The sequence below is a fragment of the Poecilia mexicana genome, unplaced genomic scaffold (genome assembly GCF_051168715.1).
Source record: "Poecilia mexicana isolate PSO_F unplaced genomic scaffold, ASM5116871v1 scaffold_8, whole genome shotgun sequence".
NCBI lineage: Eukaryota > Metazoa > Chordata > Actinopteri > Cyprinodontiformes > Poeciliidae > Poecilia > Poecilia mexicana.
In genome coordinates, this window is record NW_028263377.1 from 17,176,339 (window position 1) to 17,195,248 (window position 18,910).

Genomic DNA, 18,910 nt, shown 5'->3' on the forward strand with positions numbered 1-18,910 from the left:
TTACTTTGAAATGAGTGAATTAATGAGGTGTTGTAATTTCTTCAGCGTTCGGTAGATGAAACTTAATACACAGAAGAGAATAAATGATTGGGAAAACATGTGGGATAATGTAGTTGTTCAAAAAAACTTGACACTTCTCCAAAAATATGTTAAACCAAGACAGAAACTGTTCAGAGATGCTGTCAAGACATTGACAGCAACACTGCAGTGTAAAGCTGCAAAACATTCCAACAACCACTGATCAGATGCCAGTAGTTTCCTATTTTTACTATGTGCCTAAGGAATAGAGTTGCGAGATACAAGCCTGTTCTTCCTAGGAATCATCCAACCCTGCCTAATATCTCCCCAAAACTTGTGTTTTGCACAAGAGAATGAACTATGGTATTGAATTAAAAAAAAGGAAAAATCCTCTTTGATTTCAGAACAAAATCTTCCACAATGAAGCACGCTGGTGGCAGCATCGACTTCAGAGATGACCTCAGATCCAGCTGGGATGATGTCAAGGTTGACGCATTTCCAAACAGTTCCAATTATCTCTCAGTTTTCGGTTGTTATCTAGAAATTTGGAAACGAAGGGAATTCATTTCGAGCTTCACAACATACTTTCAAATCAACAACAGAGTTGGTTAATAGAAGAAAAATTCAAGTTCTTAAATAGACTAGCCTGAACTCATACCTAAATGTGAGAGATTTCCAGAGAATGGTATCCTTATAGTCTGACTGATGTGACTGATGCCTTGAAAGGTAGAGTGGAAAGATATTACCAAGCCAACAACATGTATGCCATAAACACAAATTAAATCATAGCTGGGTATTAATTAGCCAAAGGGTGTGGATGCTAATGTCACTAGGCTATTGCTCCTTAGCCTTGTTGTGACTTTATAGCCACTTTTTTTTTCCATTGCAATTAAGCCTTCCTATTACAAAACAGATCTACAAAAACATATCCCCATGTCAACTTCAACAATCCTCTTCACTTTTTCACACATCAGAGACGTCAATATCTTGGAAGTTGTCTTCAGGTCACCGCAGGTCAGTCAGTCTGGCTCATGTGGAGACATTTACCCCTTTCTCTTGTTTAAAATGGCCTGCTTTGTTGCACAGGGATGGTGAGTGAAAGGCAATTTTCAACCCTGCTACAAATTTTGATTTAGCCTGAGCTTTGGTATACACTCTCCAGGACATTTTGAGTTCATTCTTTTGGCCTTAGAGCTATGGATGTTGCCTTAGTCTCGCAGGAAATAAATCTTTTACTAAGTTCTCCTGCATTCTGAAGAAAACTTTTCTCTCTGTTGTTTCTTTTACTTATTTGCTAGAAACATACATGTATATCTTACAAGGTTCTTTTTTATGTACGTTGTCCTCGAACCGGAGTGTCCTTATACAGGTTTTGTAGGCACAAGGTGACTATTAAGTGAAGTAAATGTCTTAGGAAATAGATGTGAATAACTATGGGACCCACAGGAACCAACAAGAGTCTTTGTTCCCGAGCATGTTTCTATCATTACCAGATTAGGATCATCATTCCTGTATTGTTCCGCTTACGTAGCTGAGTTCTTCATCACTTTACCTCAAGAACTCAGGAGATATGGTCAAATCCATCTGCCAAAATAAATTATTTAGCACGGTTCTGGGGAAGAATTTTAAGTCAGACTGTCTATAATGACAAGTCTGTGTGGAAAATGTATTTGACCTTAAAAGCAAATATTCTTTGGCAGAGGAACGAAAATTGAGGCTTGATGTAATCCCCACCTGTTGTTTGACTGGCATTTTTCATCATTGTTCCCTTGACTCTCTTGACTCTTGGCTACTTAGAAATTTCTCGCCCACTCACACCTTCTTTCGCGAGTTTTACTTAGTGATTTGACTTGACCGTGCTGCGAGGTTTTTTTCCTCTGACTAGTTGTTTTCTGTACTTGCTGTCATGCTTAGGGTGTTTCAACCTACTAAAAAAAGAGAAACACACAAAACAATGCTCAGCTTCACCCATGCCTCATGCCTCATATTATTCTATAACACATTTGTATGATGCAGAACTTAGAGCTGAATCAAAAACCTCTAATCAGATAGAAAAAAAAAATGACCAGAACTTTGAAAACAAGAGTCTTGGATAGTTCAGTTTAGTTTTAAATTGAGTGATTTTACATGCTTGTTTGCTGTCATAGTGACTAAAACAACATGACAGCATATTGTTGCAACTGGATAAAACTGTAAGATTATGCAGAACATATCCAATGCAGGGTAAATTATTCCATTGGCTTTAAAAAAAAATAAAAGTAATTACAAGACTTAGCAAATCCTATGATTAAATATTGGCAAATTTGCCACTCTGTTCTAAATTTGTAGATGGAACCACCTATAGATGATTTCTTTGTAGCTCAGTGATTTATCTTTAACAGGTGCCTTTTCATATCTTTAAATATCCCTTGCCAGGATGAAAAGAATGCTCAGCCTTTTGAATCCCTGAGAAAGCTTTTAGATTTTCTTTTAACAACGTTGTTCAATAGGAAAGAGAACGAGCTAGTTTTTTTTTTTTCTACTGCTTTTTTTTTTAACATTTGCTTAAATCATTTCCATCAGATTTGGACTCTCTGATTCTAATCGGATTGATTGGAGAGCTCGAGAAATCATGATGTTATTATGTTATGTTATCACATAGTCAAAGGGATGTACAAAACAGTTTAGTGACGCATTGAAACAAAATCAACCTGATGTACCCATGTGTGAAAGCGAATACTGCTGGCCTATGTGTGCCTCTCGATTTATTATTACTGACCATGACATGTTATTTCTATCTTTAAAAGGCTTTGTGCTCATCAGGACTGTTGAGCGTGGAGTCTTGTAATAGGGATCTATTTTTTGATACTATTAAGGAATGAATTTAAAATAATAATGATAATAACAATCCCAGTTGTGGCTATCGCACTAGACGACACTGAAATGGTTCTCTCTAATGCAAGCAGGGATCCCGATTATGAAACATTTTTTTTGTTACAAAACCTCTAAAGAAACACACACACAATTTTCTTCTCCTATTCACAGATGCTCAGAAATAATTTGTTTAATGTACAGCACATTATCTGCAATTGTAATATGGGATGTTTTTTGACAGAGACAGATTTTGTAGAACTGATTAATGCTCAGTTCATCTGTTAAAAATCGGGCATGTTTCCAACACCATCTTAGGTGCACCTGCTGCTTTTTATATAGATATGGGAGGTTGTAGTTCAAAAAGAAAATATCTTCCAATCTTTGTGATTTTACTGCACATGTAACCTAAACATGCAGGGTTTTTTAGGTTTATTTTACTGGAATCATGCAAATAGCATCTGAGTTTGAAAGCTGTCATTTGTTTGAAACACTTTGAAGCATAAGGAACAGTACACTTAAATATTTTCTTGTCTAAAGAACATTTTTCTAATCCATTGTTCCAGATTATAACCAAGTCTTGAGGTTCAATCAGATGCAGTTTTGGAATCATACATCCTGGTAATCCTTCCAAACAAGCCATACTTACCAAATATTGTTTTCTGTTTTACTTTTTGACAAAAAATAGAAACCAGACATTGGCTGGAAAACCATCGAAATGGTTGAGCTGATTAGTGTTTGAATTAATTTGTTAAACTCCAAACATGATATTCATATTTCTCTCATGAGACTAATACAAACACCAGCTTGATGTGAAAGCAATGATAAAAATTGTTGGCCTCTCATTTAATTCAAGAGTAACTTAGTAGAAAGAGACTTTAATGATTGATTCAATGACTGTGAGGTCAAAAGAGAAGCACAAGTCATCAACTTTCCACCATCTTGCTTGACTTTTGGTGTGAGAAGTTTGCAATAGTACGCTAGGCTTGGTTTTCAAAAAACATTGATTTGTCCATCATGACAAAACATTCCTCCGTTGGCAAAAGGACTATGTTTAAGTATTTTTATAGTTCATTTAGATACGATGTTTCTTGAGATGTGCTGTGACATTATTTCTGAAAAAATATGATTTCCTCCCAACAACTCATTAAAAAGTTACATACATTCAAAATGTTTTTTTATGATTGCACAAAGCTGACTTTTGATGTCAAAAATAGACATAAGTCTTTTGAAATAGCAGATCTGATCACTTCCAATCAAATAACATACAATTGAAATCACTCATCCTCTCCTAACTCCACACACAAATAGGAGCATTTATTTATTTATTTTTTTTGGTCAAATAACATAAATGCCACCTTGGTTTTAAATCAGTGATAAAATGAGGCTGTTTTTTTTTTTCAGCCAAAGAAAGCATCATATTCAGGGTAGTGTCTGTCAACCCTTTGGAGATTTGCATTGTTTACTTTTCACAATTAATCTTAAAGGTTCACTAACCTTTAATTAAAATCTATTGTCAACACGTTTTAATTAGAAGAAAAAACACAGAGCAATACTTTTAACTTCCACGAAAGGTGAATTCCTTTTCTGTCTTGTGTTGGGAATGTCTGATTGTAATTTACCAGCAATACTTTCAATTTTCATCTTATTGTTATCGTTTTTAAGAAATTTTCTCCTTCCCTTCAGTCTTAATCATGCATCAGCACATACACAACAACTCAGCTCAGAGCAAGTAAAGGAATCTTTCTGTTTGTTTTCCGCAGATCACAGGTTTTGCTGAAGAAGCTTTGTAAAGAGACGTCAATACAACGCTTAACAGAAAGAATCAGCTTTGTAATCAACTGATTTTCAGTCATTTCGGATTAATTTAATGTTGAGCAATCCATATATATATATTCAGAGTAAGGAAGACAGTGAAAAGATGGACGAGCCGTGTGATTCACCAAGAGACTCATGGAAAGGAAAGAAAAGCAGACAACAAAAATTACCTGTTATTTGTTCCTGTTAACAGAAGTACATTTTTCTCCATCTGCTGAGCTTTTGCTACACTGGAAATCAATATGCCTGCCTATTTTCCTTTACCGGCTCTGTCTCAGATTGTCTGGCTGCGTGAGAAGAGATTCTGTTTGCCACTCTAAATTCCCAGCTTTCTATCTTGCCTATTTACTTGCTTTCTTATTCATCGAATCCCAGTGATGCTAAACTTTAACTGTCTCGAGCTAAAACACTGGTTGTAACTTGGATGTTTCTCCTGTTTTTTTTTTTTTGTTTTTCTTTTTTTTTTCTGGGTCTATTGAAAGTGAGGGTATGCTCTAAATCCCTTTACTATTCACTTAAGATTTATTCTTTTGGTCTGTTTAGCTAATCTGTATCTATCTTCTGATCATTTTGGAACTGACTGACCAAAGGAGGGAAGAAAGGCAATCATTATCTGTAATTTGTGTTGGTTTGTTGCATAGCACACAAATAACAAACACAAATGTTTGTGTTTGCAATGGAACAAAACTGAGGTAACTTAGGAGTCATTAACTTGTTTTAGTCTTTCACAAGGCACTGAATCCAGAATGCAACTTTTGTCTTTTGTTTCAATATATTAATTTGAGAAAATAACACTTTTAATGTTATGTTACTTGTCCATACCAGCACTGCCTTTAGGCTGACCCTGTCAGAATGAAAGTACAGCACAATGAGCCGTAAAACAATGGCTCTGACATTTATGGAGTCTCTCACTCTATGCTTCGGTTTACAAAGCCTAATTGAAACGGATCCTTTAGCACAATGTCGGTGTGCATGAGGACCTTTCTTGTGAATTCATAGAATTAATTTTCCTGCAAACGCTCTTCTGTCACTTGGTTTTGTAAAACCCAGAGTAAAGTTTAAAGGTAGCAAATTGTTGAGTGCAAAGTGGATAATAAGTAAGGTGAGGGAACAGGAAATATAACGGCTTAGATTCTCAAAAACAGAAGGAATTGAATATATGTGATAACAGAATATAAAAGCATCAATGAACAAATGGCAGAGTTGTGGGACCGATGATGTAGCTTTTTGTTTGTAATAAAGAAAGCTGAATCTCTGAGATAACAGACTGATACATTTCCACTTTATGAGTCTGGTATCAAAGCAACCTCAGACTCTGCTTATGAGATCCTGCATTTCCTCCTTAAACAAACATAATTATATTCTGTAAATGGCAGCTAAGTCACAAAGTGACTTAAAATGTAAAATATTATAGTTGTTGGGAATTCTCTCGCAGTATACAGATTTAATATTTTGGTATAGTTTCCTTGTCGAAACCATGGTGATCACTAGCAGGACATGAAAGTTTCACAGTTCCTACACTGCAACGCACTAAACCAAGAGAGACGCACGTTTCCACCCAGTGCAATTAACAGAACCCCCCCGCCCTCCATAAAACTCTATAAACTCTGATCATGATTAATACATTCATTATAGAAAACTAAATACATCCCTATTCCTATTGGTGAAGCTCTTTGCAACCATAACCTGATATAGTTATTTGTGTATGAATTTGTCAATCTTTTACAACAATGTGGATGTGGTTTTGTTCACTTCTTTACAATGCTGCTTTACGTCATTGAAAGTTACATAACAAGTATTTATACACAGTTTTCTGTTAATGTTGCACCACGCCATTTCAACTGGGTGGAGGTCTGTCCTTTGTCTAGGGTCAACTTGCTTTTTTGTGCAACAATTCTGCTTCATTTGATGCTGCTCTTGGTAATATTGTTGTTGACAATCGTTTCACCAAAGGTCTGGTTGTCTGACAAATGGTCTCATATTTAACTGAGTGCATAACAAGCCCAAAACACCACCTCTTCACTGCTCTGCTTGAAAATTGGTATGAGGTGCTGGATTTTTATGCTGTTTGGTTTGTGTAATGTGGCAAAGAAAATATTCATCTGTATTTCTTGCAGTTTGAAAATATGGAGCTTTGTAAACTTAAACTAAGTTGCTATATATACACTGCTCAAAAAAATAAAGGGAACACTCAAATAACACATCCTAGATCTGAATGAATGAAATATTCTCATTGAATACTTTGCTCTGTACAAAGTTGAATGTGCTGACAACAAAATCACACAAAAATCATCAATGGAAATCGAATTTATTAACCAATGGAGGCCTGGATTTGGAGCCACACACAAAATTAAAGTGAAATGTTCTCTTTATTTTTTTTTTGAGCAGTATATATTTTTTATATATAAAATTTGTCCTCACTAAGCCATGCATTTTTAATCTGACTCTACTTTCAAATTGTCATGAACTTTAAGATTTAACATGCAAATTGAGGGCTGCAGAGTCAGCAATGAAGCTCTTGGGCTTTCCAGTTTCTCAGAGCGATCTGACATTAGGGCAAATTTGTTGGAGCACTCCGTGGAAGATTGACAAATGTCTGATCTGTTTTCCATTTATATTAATCTTTCCCCACTGTGAATTGATTTACTTTAAATTACTTGGGGATGACTTTACAGTGCCATGCAAAAGTAAGTCTTCTTCAACTCTTTTAGATTTCTGCAGGTAAATACCATAAAGGTTTTTTAGATTTTATTTAGACTTTTTTTTGGAACAAACCAGCACAAAATATTTAATAAAAGTAAAGCAGGGTTTTTCAAAGAGTTCTGGCAAATCCACCATTTGAAATCATCTTATTTTTACAGCACGAAAGGAGATTAATGTCTTGTCAGTAAGTGAATCTTACCAAGCTGGTGATTTAACCAATAACCTTGTTGATCAGCCTTTTCTCTGATAAAGTTTAACAAGTCTCACATTTATTTCCCAAGTTTTATTGTCAACAAGATTTTGAAAAGCATATCATAAAACAAAGACAGTGAACAGCAAGTACCCATGGACATATTAAATGCTTTCTAATATAAGACAAGAAGTTTCCTGTGGAGCTAATACAAGTCGTATGATTAACCAACCAGAGCTTGCTACCATAAACTGTTTATTAATCGCAAATTACACACATAAAACACTGTGAACTCATTACTATTCAGGAGAAAACTGTCAAACATTTTTTGCACGGCTTCAGGTTGAATTCCATTTTGCAACCCTTGCAATGTGTTTAGCACTCAGTATAATGAGCTCAGTTCATTCTAAGTTTGAACACAAGGCCTTTTCTGACATGGGTCAACAGGAAGCTATTTATCATGTTTTCAAAGGGAGTGTTTGTTTGAAGAGCTGCTGAGAAGATAAGAATGATTGATATTATTTGGATGCTCTTGGCTTGGACAGCCCTAAGCTCCATCCACATGGTTTTCAAGCATCTTTAAAGACACATGTAGCAAAGTTTTGAAGCTCATTGTGGTGCCGGGAAAACTGAGAGATATAGGCTTTCAAACTGTCATCTAAAATGTTGTCAAATTTTAAAATTTCATTTTCTTTTGTGATGCTCTTTCCTGAGTGTTTTTGCAGTATTTTCTAAAAATAAAACATCTGCCATCACAGACCATTATTTGTAACTACACTACATAAGATGAGTGTATTGTGGATTAAGGCCGAACACCAGAGAAGCACTTTCTGAGTGCTCAACAGGACAAAAACAAAAACAAAAAAAAAATGCTTTTCTTTGTGGTTTCTTATTTATTCCTGATGTGTCTATGTGATATTTCCTGACCTTTATGTTGTTTCCTCAAACATGCAATATGTTATTTTTGAAACATATTAATGTGTAGATTTATTACACTCAGCTCTGTCGGGGTCCTCTGAGTAATTTCTTTCATCTGTGCTTCATCCACTTTTTACTAGTTTTTTATGTAAGGTATAAATGATCCATCAAGACATATCACAGCACCACTGATGTGTCCCTTTGCTGCTTCTTAGAACAAATAAAACCAGATGAATATACCACCTTAAAGTCTAGCTCTTTTCATAAATAAAAAAAAAATTACATCAGTTTTGGTTAACGCTAATCAGAATTGTTCCCTCTCTGCTTTGGATTTGGTCTTTACTTTCTGATACCCTTTGAAATAAAACATTGTTTTTAGATAGTGGAAGGTAGCAATAATAGAAATAGTGATTTTTGCTTTTTTTTTTTTTTTACAGTCATTTGTCTGCATTCTGAACAGCTTGATGAGAAATTTCGTTAAATTTTCAACCTCACGGGTTGAACAGAAACCCTTTTTATGCCTGTAAAATCATTCAACAAAAAAAAAAAAATGCTCATACTTCTATCTGCAAATGAAATAAATGTGGACAGAAATAAAAATTGGGAAAATCTACTCATCTAAACCTTGGTTATCAAATTACACATTTCAACAAAGCATGTTTCATTTGATGTTGGCATTTGTAGTCCTTTCAGGATCAAAACATTTAAAATTCTCAAGAAAGAAAGACCCACAGAGCTTTTCTAATATATTCACCTCTTTCCAATTACAAAAAAACAACAACATCAAAACATGGGATTGTACCTAGTATAAAAATAGGCAAGTTATGATGTCAGTCCACGTCATTTGACTTGGTAAAAGTGGGTCTTGCACCTGAAACACAGGTCCTTTGTGTGGACCTGTTGTGAATAGATCAGTATTCCCAAAGAGAAGATGCATCAACAGATGCACCGTCACACATGAGCGTGCCTCCCTGGTCCCCTCGAAGGTACTTGCCATTGGAGCCTTTGATGGCAACTCGTCCGTGTTCTGGAAACTCAAGAAAAAAGTCCTCTGCCTTTTCTCCATCTGAACAGACGAGGCCACTGCTTGAGACATACCAGAACTTTCCATTCACGCCTGTGTGAAGAATGACAAATAAATCTGTCACATTATATCATTTACTGTCTTGGCATCTAAACTATAACATAGAGCAGAGGTCCTAAAATTCAGGTCTTGAGATCTGGTGTCCTGCAACTTCTAGATGTTTCCTTGGTACAACACACCTGAATCAAAGGGCTGAATCACCTCCTCAGTGCAGTCATGTTTTCCAAAGTCCTACCAATGACCTCATTATCTGATTTATTTGAAACACAGAAGCAGTAATTCCCAGACAAAAGAGGCAAGAGGTACCCTTACAAAAAAATACATCTTCCTTTTATAGGGCTCAACAGGAACTGTACATAAAGGGCACCTGTAAAACTTCCCCCATAGACCTGGTCATCAGTAACTCTGAACACTATATAGATGCAAAAGGCCTGGCAATGTTCTTGTGGTATGGAGAATTGACATTGGAGCATGATAACTCCAATGGCATGCTCTTGTTCACGATGACTCGCATCATCAAAAAGATGAAAGATTAAGATATCTTTGCTCTCACTCATTCACAGCTTTTAGAATTACAGAAATGAAAAGGGGTTCAAAATTTTTACAATTAGAAGTAGAAGAAGAAAGAGGAGGAGAAGAATGACGTCTAAGTCTGTAAGGCAACTATGTTAAATGTTTGGGGGGGTACAGTCAAGAATATTAAAATTGATGAGTTATTTGGAAGGACTGTCAGAAAGTAATTTTGTTTGCAAAGTGTGGTGCTGGACAAGGTCTAGGACTTTCAGATTGATCTCCATTTGAATACAGCAAATGGGCATAAACATATGCATTCAAACATTGTGGTAGAAGAGTTATTGTTTGATATTGTTTTATTCCTACAGAATCTGGGCAACTTAGTGCATCAACAATTCCTCAACAAAAGGTATCCTAGACTTAAATGTGAGAGAATTTCGCAGACAATTGAAACTGGGTCAAGCAGCAGGAAAAATACCCTAAGCACAGCAACAAAATCTGCAGCAGATGGATTGAAAATGCAAGGGGATTAATGACCCAATCAAAATCCAGACCTCAGCCCAAATGAAAGGCTGTGGTGGGACTTTCAAAATGTTGAGAGGAAAAAAATACAAACAAAGCCCTACAAAATAAAGAAAAATAAAGAACAGTGGAAACAAATACTTAAATAATGTAAGCTTCTGATTAGCTCATAAGAAATATCATAATCAAATGTTAGTTATTCCATGCCATACACTGATATATTGATTGTTTTGCTGGCAAAAATAATCACTAGATACACAGTGACGTTTTTTATTATGTAATTTTGAGACTGTTGTTACTTTTTACCAATGTTGTAAGAGTTTATTAAGAAGAAAACTAGTGTGATATGAAAACACTGACTTTTAATGTGATAGGCGCCATTGTCGAATAGCAACGAGAAGATGTCGTAGACCGATCGATTGGCATCAAGGGTGTTGGAGTTTTTGTGGTGACACACATAGCCGTTCTCTCCGTGAAGGATCAGCATTGGGCGGTTGATGAGTTTCATCAGAAGTAATTCATCATCACCTGTAATGAGTGAAATATTTTGTTCATCTGGCGCGTCTTCGCTGCTTGTGGCAGGTATTTCAGATAAACACAATGTGGAAATTCAAATAAGTAGCCTAAAAGCACTTACCCACTGTGTCGCTGACCGCTGAGAGCTGCCCATTTTTCTTTGTGCACACGTACTTTCCATTACTCGCCTTGAGTGCTACCCTGTGTCCTCGCCACTCAATGTCAAACATTGTGTTGACCTCTCTGGAAGGAAAAAAAAAAAACATGAATATTTTGGTGGAACTGTACAAGTGAGATTGACCAATAAAAGCAGCTAAATTAAAGGCTAAATTAAATTGCATGATAGATAAACCTAAGGAAAAAGTTGAGTACACCAAGAACTTTGTACAAACTGAGTTAGTATGTAGTTGAACTGCAGGGGGTCACTGGTGCAGCACCATTCCCAAGTAGTTAAAAACTTATTAGAAAGCTTCCTTTTCAGTGGTTTAATATCTACTTACACCTCCGTGGCAGTGGACTGGATCTCTCCATGGGTCACCAGAGTCCAGTAGGACCCTCCATTGGTCCTGAACATTGGCTTTTTGCTCTCCTTATCTATCTCCATCTGGAAAGTCTCCATGTCAGTTTCCACATCCTGATTGGCTGAAATACTCACTCCTGGCAACAAAGAAGAAGACACCCATGATAATTTAACTTTTTGTCTAGGATAGGATTTTTAACTACGCCATTATCCTGAATGTCTTTTGCATCTCATCTGAAATTCCAGTAAAGGTAAGTACAGACAGAAACCACATTCAAAATGCGAAGATTGTTTAATTACTTCAGCTTATAAAGATGTATTATTATGCTGACTCAGGGCTCACAGTTTCTGTCTTCATAAACATTTAAGTCGTGGCAGCACAAACTAAATTATGATTACCCAAATTTTAGAATTTCTTTTAATTGGGCTTGCAAGACCTTGCAAACTGCCACATGTACCCCATTATATATCTTCTGTGCCCTAATAAAATTTCAAATCAAATTTCAATAAAATGTTTGAACTTTTTAACAAGAAAGTGCATAAAGTATTGCAAGTATACTAGTTCAAGTGCTTGGAAGGGAAATATGAGTGACAGAATTGTGGCACAGCAGCCAAATGCTTTTGCAAATTAGATTTTCTCGGGAGCCCAATTTTATTTAAAGATATTTTGAGAAGCAATCCAATAATATAAAAACTGCTGCATTCAAAGTTCCTAATGTGGAGATTATGAAGTAGCCAAAAAGGCTATTTGAACAGCATGTTATTGGGATCCTTTTCATGAACAGTGACAGCAATTCAGGTCAGACATGATGTGAAGATATTTTGTTTTGTTATATTTGGATTTTGTTCCCTTATAGGATGTTTGTGAATAACTTTTAGTGAAACTGTCAAATAATTTACAGTGTGTATGGACATGGATAAACCATTTCTAGTTACATCCACTTGTCGAGTCCTTGCATCCTTCTTCTCCACTTTTTACCATCCATGTCTGTCTTTCATCAACAACTGGTAGATCCAGGTTTGTCTAGTTTACATGGGAAGTATCCCTGAATTTCAGCAAAAACGTCAATCCCTTTTTTTAATTATATGTTGACTTTCCATAGTGGTCTGCATTTTCAGTAAGCTATAAATTTTTTTGTGGAGTTTGGTGACATCTAGTGGCTCAAATGACTAAAATTGAGCCACTAGGAGTTCAAATTGCTAAATTTGAGCTTCATTTTGAATATTTGGACATTAGAGGCTCATTCCAGCATGATGTAACTAGCATAATTGTATACAGTGTAACATAGTGCTTAATATTATACAAAAGCATAAAGTGTTGCACACTATAAGTACGAAGCGCTCATGCCTGTGTGATGGAAGAGCTCATAAGTAATAATCTTGTTTGTGTTATAATAGAAAAGATAGATGATGTTAATTTTGGAAAGAGACTTTTTTGTGGCCTTGTTTTGATCTTTGGATGTTTTTACCTTTTGCACACAACCATAGAAACATAATATCATAAGTGTCTGTTTTTAATTTTAAATTGAAGATTCATTAGGAACAAATGACTTGTAACCAATTGTACACCACCTTTGTCATGTTTTCTGAAGTATGGCACATCAGCAAATTTTATGTCATCAACTCATGATCTGTTTTGTGTGCGAAACCAATTATGCAAGAAAGATAAATCAAATTTACTGAGTGGAAAACTCAGTTACTCCCCAATTTTTTTCACACACCAATGCTTCACTTGCAGTCGGCCTACTGTTGCCTACCTAATCTACATGTATAAACTCTGGCTGCTGGGGTGTGTCAGGTCTTGTGAATGCACAGACACATAGCCTGTAATTGAACTGTGTCTGCTGTAGTATAAATTAGGTGCCACAGAAATATCCTTCAACCTTTCTCTTAATCCCGTTAGAACACTAATCCCCTTCAGTCAACCCTCCACCCCTTCCTGGTTTGTCGCATGCTGTAATTCCCTGAGTGGCAAAATGCAAATCTGCACTGTAGGGCCCACTAAGCAGCTTTCAGTGCCTATAGTTCCTTACAAAACACGACACTACCACAAGGCCAAACACTTCAGTTCAAAACTGAGGTTTTTTGTTCTGTTTAATGAAGTTTGCAGAACTGTTTCCTTGTTAGTTTTTTGTTTCTCTTTTCTTTTTTTTTTCTTTTTTTTTTGCGAGCATTTTATTCATATGCATAATAATGCCTGCACAAAAAAGGTTAGTGTATCCTATTCCATTTAGAGCACATGTATTGTTGGGCAACTTTACAAATCCAAACGTGAAGCTGTTTTTAATAACATTCATAGAGGCTGATGCTTTCACTGAATCCCAAAAGGCTCCAGTTAAAGAAAATACAGTTGTTGCTTTAAAAAAAAAAAAAAAAAAACTTAAAATAATGAATAAATAAAATGATGCAGGCTTGAAACCCAAACAATTGACATGGCAAGTATATCTAGTGTGTCTGTCACCACTTTTTTCAAGAAATGTACATTCAGTGACTGCAGACGACATGTGTGAACTGAACTGAACTGATTGCAAAGAAGCAAATGACTACAAGGCTTGGAACCTGTTGCTAGTAACTGACACCCCTGTTGCTTAGATCGGTCTTGGAGTCATTTGCACACCAGCTAATCTTCATGGGACACACAGTGAAAATGACAAAGCCCATTAGCACAGTGACCTCCACAATATGCCTACCAACACTCTGGATCCAACATGTACAAAATGCCATGTTAGCTTTCTGCTAGCAAATGAACCTGCTTTGATGTTTTGATTGCTGCAACTACAAATATCAACTAAGCCATCCATCCATTTTCTTCCGTTTATGCAGGGTCGGGTCGCGGGGGCAGCAGCTTCAGAAGAAGAAGAACTAACCATAAAACTATACTGACTTGAACTTGTTTAATACATGGGTCAACGGACTCTTTAAAATCTAACGTTCAATTAACAGAAACACACTCAGAACAGTTGATGTAATTCCTCTTTTAGCTTTAACCTTTATTTAGAATTTAAGGACTTCAAAACAGAGTTAATGGATTTTTTTTTTTTAATTGCACAAGTGCTGGTATTAGACCGACAGTAGTATGCCATTTTGAAATAATCACCATGATGATGCTTATGATTACTATTAATTAAATTAACTGCTAACTTTTACTCCAATTTTTTTAAGTTGACCTATCCATTGTCAGGGTTAATTTTTCAATATTTTCCAGACTTGCCATCATTTGAACACTTGAAAAGATTAATATTAAGTAGAATTAAAATTCTTGTGCTGCTATTATTACATTAAGCTTAGTTATGATTGGACAAAAGCAACTGCTTTCATCCAATCAAAAGAAGTTGATTACCTTGCTTGACTGAAACAAATCTTTTATTGGCAGCTTGGAAGACTACTTGTGGATGACTCTCCTCCAAATCAAAGAGCTCATCTTTTCCGGGTTTGGAGCATCGGCCAGAGCGCAGGGTTCCTGTGGGGCCCACTGGGGCCAGATATTTCCCATCGCAGTCCTTAAAGGCCAGCTTCCCAGACTTCAGCTCCAGCGTGAAGCTGGTTGTGTTGGAGTTCTCCTTCACTAGCTTGCCATCATTGCTGAGAAAGCGGCTGTCACAGGTCTTCAGACTGTACTTTCCATCCAGGTATACCAAGGTGACCAGCGAGTCCACTCCCCAGGGAATGTTGCTGTCTACTGAGATTTCTCCATCGGAAGCAGACAGGTGGGCATAACGCTTTCGTGCCACACTGAGGAGGCTCGCCTGTGGGTGTAAAGCCAGATGAACAGCCCATAGCTCTTGTTCCCCAATGGCTTGGGCAAAGCAGGACAGATAGTCCGCTGATCCTCCAAAGTAACGCTGATAAGGTTCTGATTGCAGTGCCCAACGACCATCAGACTGGGGCACTATAAGGAAACGACACTCAGGGTCTGGCTTCTCTGCCCCACATATGATCTTCCCAGCTTTATCAGAAGCAAGGTAGCGTCCTAAGTGGCTTCGGAGGAACACGACTTGCCCATCTTGCTCATCCTGTTCTAAAGTCCAGATTTGTTTCTTCTTCAGGCTGATGCCTGAGGCATTCACCTTGAAGCCGAAGGCCTCAGCGGTCAGGTAGCGGTTCTCGTAGTTAATCAGACCAAACTGCAGCTTGAGAGCCTTGTTAATCCCGTTGGTGGGCATGCTTGAACAGGCCACACGTTAAAACTGCAAGCACAGAGGTTTAAAACAAACAAGGGAACTGTCGACAAATGAAAGTAGTCATGAGACTGAAAATCAAAATGTTTGATTTCTTCCTTCTTCGGTTTCTCGGGGTGTGCAGTAACTCCACTTATCTCCTTTTGCCGACTTATTCAGAGTTTCTTTCTTCTCAAATCACTTTCTCTGTTTTCCCCTGAGAGCGTGCCCAGGTACTTGCTCTCAGTTCCTTAATGAGTTAGGATTAAAATCAGCAGGACACGGCACCTCAATCCAACAAGCTGCTGACGTCACATTCCAGTGCACCAACCAAAGACCTCCCGCCTCACTCCCCTTCGCTATGGAAACAGTACAGCTTCCTCTATCCCAACTTGTACATCTTTCTCCCTTTGTCACCTCTTTTGTTTTTCTTTCTACTCCTCCCCCTTCTTTTAGATGTCTGACACACTCATTGTTCAGCTGGTATTCAGCTGAGTCTCACGCATAGTGAGGTCATCATCCTAGCAGCCAGGCTATCCAGAGCAAGGATAATCCTCGCTTTGATCTGCTGGTGCACCACAGTCTTAATAGAGAATGTCTCCTAAATAAAGGTGCTTTTTCTTGGACCCTACATGCTTTTCATCTTTCAAAAGATCTTAACATATATTTATGTTTCTATGAGGGAAATGCTAATGGTACTGATGCAGAACACTTTTAGTTCTGCATCAGTATGCTTTGATCTGTGGCTAAGGGCTGTTTATGAGATAAAAACTGTATCCCTAATGTACCTCTTTCATATAGAACTGAAATTATTTGTACATGGATGACTGATTCAGAGGCATCTAAAAGCTATATTAATGTTCCTGTACCAGGATTTTCCAGGTTACTTGTCCACATAGGAGCGTGACATTTGCTTCAACTTCTTGGACATATTTAAATGAAAGGTGAAGTCTGTGAGCTTAGCCAAAGATTTGAATAGAACAAATTTGAATGTGCATTGATTTGCATTTTCTTCACTTTCATCTTCTTTGGTTCTCACTCTTCTTCTCTCTAAGCTGTCTAAACCTTTGCGTTTTATCCAGTTGGGTAATAAAGAAAGATGCAACTCTAATGCCCCACTATGACCTTTGTCACACCACACGCCATGATCAAGCCTTGTAAGAGCATTACTGTCTTCTTTTACAGCTTCCTAAAGATGGTGAAGCTAAAGCCCAGGAGAACTGTATACTGTAAATACAAGTTAGATAAATGAGGCAGGATCCACCCTGCAAGAATTCTGGATTATCCAAATGCTTGTCTCAGACCCATTGCCGACACTTCAGTGACAGATTGTAGAAAATTATATTATTGTTCAATAATTTATGGAATCCGAATTTATACTGAAAGAGTCAGATAAAATTGAACAACATCCTCATTCTCAATAAAGAAACATAACAATGTTTGACCTATGTTTTGTATTAAAATTCATACATTTAAGGGAGGCACCTGAAGGTTTAGGATCGCAAAATGAAGGTTAGTTCGCTTGTTCACATAGTTATTCTAGCCACTTGGGTAGTTTGCTGAAAGTCCTCCAGCTAATCTAGAGTAACAGAATAAGGTACACAGGCCACATTGCCTGCACACAATGTTTCAACTCGGCCCATCAATTTCCTGTACTGAGATTAGGACTTTCTGATGGCCATTCTAAAACATCGACTCTGCTACACTTGAGCTATTCGTAAATAATATGGGTCTATGCTCTGAGTTATTGTTCATTTGGAAGACACATTTTTGCATCAGCTTTAATTGTCTGGCTGATGTCTGAATGTTGCTTTAATAGTCTCACGTAAGCAGGGTTTCCTCATGACGTCATCTTTGTTGAAGCTGTACCAGTCCCTCCTGTAACAAGATGTCTCCACTCTTGCATTTTACAGTTGGATGGGTGCTCCTAGGCTTGCAAGCTTCCCCTTTTGCTCATGTAAAAGTGAAGATCAATACAACTAAACACTTTTATATTAATGCCATAGGACATCTCTCATAAAATCAAGGTCTTTGTCTCTAAGTGCATTTGCAAGCTGCGTCCTGCCGTTTTATGTTGCTTTTGGAGTAATAGAGATATAACTTTAATCTCTTTACAGGCCTTGTTTTCCTGTGGATAAGAACGCTCTCTTAGTTTCAGCCAGAATCTTCACAAGGTCATTTGTTTTGTCAACGGTAGTTGATACGTTCATTTTTCACTTACAACAGGTTCGCTCTGGGATACAGATGTTCACGACTCTTGTTAAAGTTTACTAATTTTAAAGCAAGAAAAGTGGTTTGATTATCCTGAAAAATTATTAAATAAACAGATAAAAACATTAAATAAAAACACAAAGCACAAAAATAAAAGAAATCGAATGAGCATTATAATGCAAAATAGCTGGCGCAGTGGTGCAGTTGGTATATGTATATATACATATGGTATTGCTACATCCATATGTATATATGTATAATTCCCTTCTCACCCTCCGCAGGTGGTCTCGTTGGTGATCTTGTTCTTGCCATTGAGCTGGCTTCTCAGGACTTGCCTTATTCGTTGGAGGTATTTGGCTGTGGCTCCTTTCCTTGTGACCTCATCGAGGTTGCCATTTGCTTGTGGTATTCCCAGGTACTTGTAACTGTGCTCTATGTCTGCTATTGTTCCTTCTGGGAGTGAGACCCCTTCTGTGCGGACGACCTTCCCTCTCTTTGTAACCATCCGGCCACACTTCTCTAGTCCGAATGACATCCCAATGTCAGTGCTATATATATATCTATATATATGTGTGTGTGTGTGTGTGTGTGTGTGTGTGTGTGTGTGTGTGTGTGTGTGTGTGTACTTTGAGTTGTTTTTAAAATGAAATAAAATATGATAGGTGAATACAGTCTTTCCATCGTTGAGTTTAAAACATCAAAAACCAACAGACCTTGACGGAGAAATCAAAAATCCTACCTTACACATTTCTGATTGTTGGTGTGTCAGGTTTGGGAAGTTATAAAAACTGCTGGACACAGCTGAGTGATTCCACAGCTTTCCAGCTTTGGAAGTACACCGTCTCAGTTGCTACTCAAGCATCAACTGAGCACCTCACTGGAAGTTTACT

General features: G+C 37.2%; 1 protein-coding gene across 1 annotated transcript; it reads right to left on the reverse strand.

Annotated features, from left to right (window-relative positions):
• Positions 1-7,657: 7,657 nt before the first annotated feature.
• Positions 7,658-16,234, reverse strand: fscn2a (fascin actin-bundling protein 2a, retinal). Its single transcript, XM_014990878.2, has 5 exons — positions 14,993-16,234; positions 11,633-11,789; positions 11,254-11,375; positions 10,977-11,144; positions 7,658-9,614 (listed from the first exon to the last, which is right to left on the reverse strand). Exons 1-5 carry the CDS (start codon positions 15,813-15,815, stop codon positions 9,409-9,411), a joined length of 1,476 nt encoding a protein of 491 aa, XP_014846364.1. The 5' UTR covers positions 15,816-16,234; the 3' UTR covers positions 7,658-9,408.
• Positions 16,235-18,910: the final 2,676 nt, after the last annotated feature.